Source organism: Vespa mandarinia, chromosome 8, assembly GCF_050613455.1.
Source record: "Vespa mandarinia isolate Hongniang chromosome 8, ASM5061345v1, whole genome shotgun sequence".
Lineage (NCBI taxonomy): Eukaryota > Metazoa > Arthropoda > Insecta > Hymenoptera > Vespidae > Vespa > Vespa mandarinia.
The window spans coordinates 8,867,501-8,872,500 of record NC_140817.1 but is presented as its reverse complement, the minus strand read 5'-3'; the positions used below and the strand labels follow the sequence as shown (position 1 = coordinate 8,872,500).

Sequence of the window (5,000 nt, the reverse complement as noted above, 5' to 3'; positions counted from 1 at the left end):
AAAAAGAAAAAGAGAGAAAGAAAGAAAGAAAAAAAAGGGGGCGCAATTTTTGCCACGCGTAATCGTCCGGGCGAAAGGGAAAAAAGGCGTAGGATTAATATTCTCGATGGCATTGTGCGAAAAGCGAGAGAACATTTTTCCGTGCGATGACGTTGTGGAACGATCGACCTCCCTCTCCCCCTTTCTGCCCCTACTTCCCTTCCTCTCTTCCTCTCTCTTTCTCTCTCTTTCTGTTTTTCAACATCACGTGATACCGTCCAGGCTTTGTAACTTCCGTAGGTTCCGCATCGAGGACAAAAGAACGCGTTCGCTTTTCCTATTTGAAGGTGCTGGTAAACGGGGCGGGAGGAGGAGGGTAAAAGGTGGTGGGATAGGGATGAGGGAAAGAAAATCTATTTTCTCCAAGAGTTTTCGCTGAGGGATTATTCTTGTAAAATTTTTTCGCATGACTTAGATCGAACGAAAGTGATGACATAAAAAAGTAGAAAAAAGGAAAGAAAGAGAAAGAAAGAAGAAAAAAAAATAAAAGGGGAACGGCCAAGAAACAACACCTGTCCCTCGATGGATCCGCGTCAGTGCCTATTTGCTGCAAGACGAGTCGCTGGATAGAGAACGTGCCGAATAAATATCCGTTGGCCCTCTTCGAATATACCTAAGCTACGCACCATTCGAGAAGCTTCTTCCTCACCGTCCTCGTCATCTTATAATTAGATCCTCCCGTGGGACGTTCTCTTGATAATGTCTATGTATTCGCGTAATCTCAATCTCTAAATTTTGTCCGACGATACGTCTTATTTTTTCTTTTTTTTTTTCTTTAGGTATACTATTTCTTTTTATTTTTATTTTTTTTCTTCTTTTATAATAATCGATGATCAATTAGATAGCTGAGTCTTGATCAAATAAAATGCGTCTTTCAATCTTGAACATAAAAATAATTCTACGTACTGTAGTAGTTCGATAATATATGTATTATGTATTTACGTGTTTTCATGCAGTGACGAACTTCTTCATATATACACCGTGAATCATTGACTAAATGATTCTTTGTAGAATCTTTTCATCTTATTCAGATTGTTTTCATGGATTTTTAATGTTGATATAAGTCAGAATTGAATGCAAATATACAATATGTCTTCCTTACGTGTATATATATATATATATATATATATATATATATATGCATAATTATATTACATAATATATATATATATATACATAATTATAACATACATATATAAATTCTAACACGCATATATATACAATTGTATGTGTGTGTATATATATAACTGCAATTCATTATATATTTCTCGATTGAAAAGTCGCAGGGAGAATCATCGAGTTCGAAGGCGGAAGGGAAAGAATAAGAAAGTTGTTTTCGTAATGGCTGCCCTATCCCTTCGACTCGACGTACGCGATGACGTAGGTGGTAAGCATCGAGGATCCGTAACCGTTGATGTGTGTCTGGTTTCAGCGTCCATACTGCATGACCTCAGCGACATGCAGCCTCAAATAAACGCGATCAAAATAGAGCACCCGCCGTACTACTGCAGCAGCTACACCCCTCCATCCGCAGCCACGGCCGCGGATCATACTCAGCCTGCGGCTAGCTTCAGTAAGTTTCTTTTTCTTTTAATTTTCGATATTATCGCTTTATCTTCTTTTTTATTTATTTATTTATTTTATCATTTGAATGATAATGTGATTCTTTTGTTACTATCTTTTTTTATCTTCATGTGTATATATATATATATATATATATATATATCTTATTTTAATCTGCATCGATTATTTTAATTTGCATCGATCAAACCATACGGAAACGGAAGTGATCATCAGAAATAAGTTTCAACATGACATCTCGTGAAACTCTCTCTCTCTCTCTCTCTCTCTCTCTCTCTCTCTCTCTTTCTCTATTTCTTTCTTTTCTTTCTTTTACGTATAAATATAACTCGGATCAAGCGAGTAACATGGCAAGAGTCTCATCTTTCTCTCGTAGTTTAGCAAGTTATACGACGGAGAAATTATGCGAGTGCAGAGATGGCCTAGATATTTCGAAGGTCCATCGTTCGTAACGAGCAAGATGCACTTACCGTTGGAATTTTCCAACGATCAAAAATTATGTGCTTTTCATTTTAATGAATCCTGGATAGTCTGTGATTTTATTCCCCGTATCCCAAATGTTTGCACCAACTATACTTCTTTCTTTTTCCTCTAATTTCATTTATTTCCTTTTCTTTTCTTTTTTTTCTTTTCTTTTCTTTTTTTTCTTTTCTTTTCTTTTTTTCTTTTCTTTTCTTTTTGAACATCGCGAAATAGAGAAAAAGAAAATTAATCAGTTTTTCATTTTTACCGATTCACGTTGTCAAGAAAGTATTTTATCTATTTAATCCGTGAGATAGAGAGAGAAAGAGAGAGAAAGAGAGAGAGAGAAAGAGAGAGAGAGAGGGAAAGAGTTAGAGAGAGAGAGAGGCAGAGGAAGGGAGGGAAATAAGGAGGGAAAGGGAGAATCCTAGCGCGAGAATGCCGCGCGTTTGACCCAGTTATCGAAGAAAGTTTAACCGGTAAGCTTTCCTCGCTCTTAACCGAGTCATTCTCTGATTACGATCCAAATTTGAATCGTACGTTATGCGCGTGTACCTACCTACATTCTCAAGAGAGTTTCTAGTAGAGAAAGAGTGTGGAAGATAGATAGATAGACAGATAGATAGAGAGAAAGAGAGAGAGAGAGAGAGAGAAAGAAAGAGAGAGAAAGTAAGATTAGAATAAACTAATTTAAAGTTTCTCGGTGGTATCTTTAACGCGTATTTCCAAGCCCAAGTTTTTGTTCAGGAGCGATTGCAAAGTACCGATACCGATTCGCGTCGAGAGATACGAGAAGATGGTGTTGTGACGATGTTGGTAGTGGAATGGGGGAGGATGAGTAAAAGGAGAAAGTGGAGGGAGAAGAGATTGGTTGAGTGGTATGAGTAAAGATAGAGAGAAAATTTACCGTCGGAATAAAATGACCACCTTCTACGGGCTTAAAACATACACAGAGAAAAATTCCAGCAATAAACATATCTGGATTTCGGCCAAGCAAACGGCTATTCTCCTCGTGGCTCCCTTTTATCGTATGTACGTACATACATACATATATGCATACGTACATACATACATACATATATACATACATACATACATATATACATAGATACATACATATATACATAGATACATACATATATACATAGATACATACATATATACATAGATACATACATATATACATAGATACATACATATATACATAAATACATATATACATAGATACATACATGTATACATACATACATACATATATACATACATACATACATATATATCTATATAATAGGTAGAGTTACGTACGTATGTTCCTACGTAGGGGTTGCTTTATGGCCGCGAAACTAAGCGCTTGATTGACCGCATTGTCACTGAATTAACACTGCGGGGAAGGTGTCGTCGATCTACTACTGCAATAATAGTCAAAAAAGTGTTATTTAATGACGATAAAAGGCGATTTTTTTTATTTCATTTCTACCTTCCTTTATTTCCATAATCTCTTTATATTTAACGTTTATATCATCAATTATATTTCGATAACAATTCGTAACGTTTGATATCTCTCTTTCCTTATTTCTTTATCCTTACAGGTCCACCACCGGTACATCAACTGATAAGAAACGACAAGACTGAAAAAGCTCCAACGGTCTCGGTTTCGAGTGCGGCGACATTCTCGCCAGTTCTCAGGCCAGAAGATGGTCATCGTGGAATGGATTCGCCTCATTCGCAGACGGGTATGTTCCCATCATGCGAACGATAAATTTGAACAATTTTTTTTGTTTGTTTTTACTTCTTTTTTTCCTTTTTTTTTTTTTGTTAACATCATAACGAGTGAACCTCTCGTTACGCTGCGAACCTCACGAGACGATCTATATATATATATAACTCGTATATGTCTCGATGATTGTAATTTTCTTTAATGCGCATTTGCTGTTCCTTAGAGAGCACGTTCGAAAAAAAGAAAAGAGAAAATAATTTTCCGTAAAAATTTTTGGTTTTCCTTTTCGAATATCTTTTGTCTTCGCGACTTTAACGATTTCCTTACGATGATTATTTATTTCTTTTCTTTTTCTTTCTTTTTCCTTAATTATTTTTTTTTTCTTCGTCATTATTTGTGAACGAATAAGTGGAGAATGGCCCTTTGAGAAGATAACAGCGCGCCATCGATAAAAATATCGAAGAAAAACTAATTGTAGGATATTTTCCATGAGCTGTCGTGGTATCATGGAGATCACCTTATCAAAACCGTGCGTTCTCATCTTTCCCGTGGTGCCTTATCATAAAGCTTAAGCCCAACATATCACGATCCTATCGCTTGTCGAGTAATCATGAGTTTAACTAACAAACATCTAACAACGAAGTCGACGTAAAAAGAAAAAAAAAGAAAGAAAAAAAACGCCTTGTGCGTTTTCCAACAAATATTCTTCGTCTTCTTCTTTTCCTCCTTTTCTTTCCCTTTCTCTTTTTTTCTTTTTTTTTACTACGTTATACGAGATCGATGATTAACGGTTGTTATTCAAATGAAATTTAAATCCGTGCGTCTCGCTTCTAGACATCATCGATTGCAATGATACGATTTATCTGAATCATCGATCAAATGAGAAAATAAGAAAAAAAAAAATAAATAAATAAAAATGAAAATAAAAAAAAAGAAAGAAAAAAGAATACTGTCATAAAGGATTCGAAAAAAAACAAAAACTAAATGTCATCGTATCATCTCGCGTAACATAAATTTTTATTAATATGAAATATATTTTGTTCGTTCATAAAATGTCCAGTGTGCGATAGACCCAATCTGAGCTCACCCAGGCATTATGTAAGTAAAATGTTTCCCTGTTCAAAAAAAATCGTGTGCCGTCAATATATTACATTCTGTGTATCTCTCCCTTTTTAAAACAAGGATTTTAGATCGGATTGAA

At 35.4% G+C, this 5,000-nt stretch overlaps 1 protein-coding gene across 9 annotated transcripts in view; it reads left to right on the top strand.

Annotated features, from left to right (window-relative positions):
• NfI (Nuclear factor I) overlaps nucleotides 1-5,000 on the top strand; it is a 68,987-nt gene that overhangs the window by 43,997 nt on the left and 19,990 nt on the right. For all 9 annotated transcript variants that reach the window (XM_085658991.1, XM_085658990.1, XM_035887367.2 and 6 more), the window contains 2 exons: nucleotides 1,472-1,612; nucleotides 3,672-3,815. In XM_085658991.1, the coding sequence (XP_085515117.1) occupies nucleotides 1,472-1,612; nucleotides 3,672-3,815 (285 nt within the window). The remainder of the gene's footprint in view (nucleotides 1-1,471; nucleotides 1,613-3,671; nucleotides 3,816-5,000) is intronic.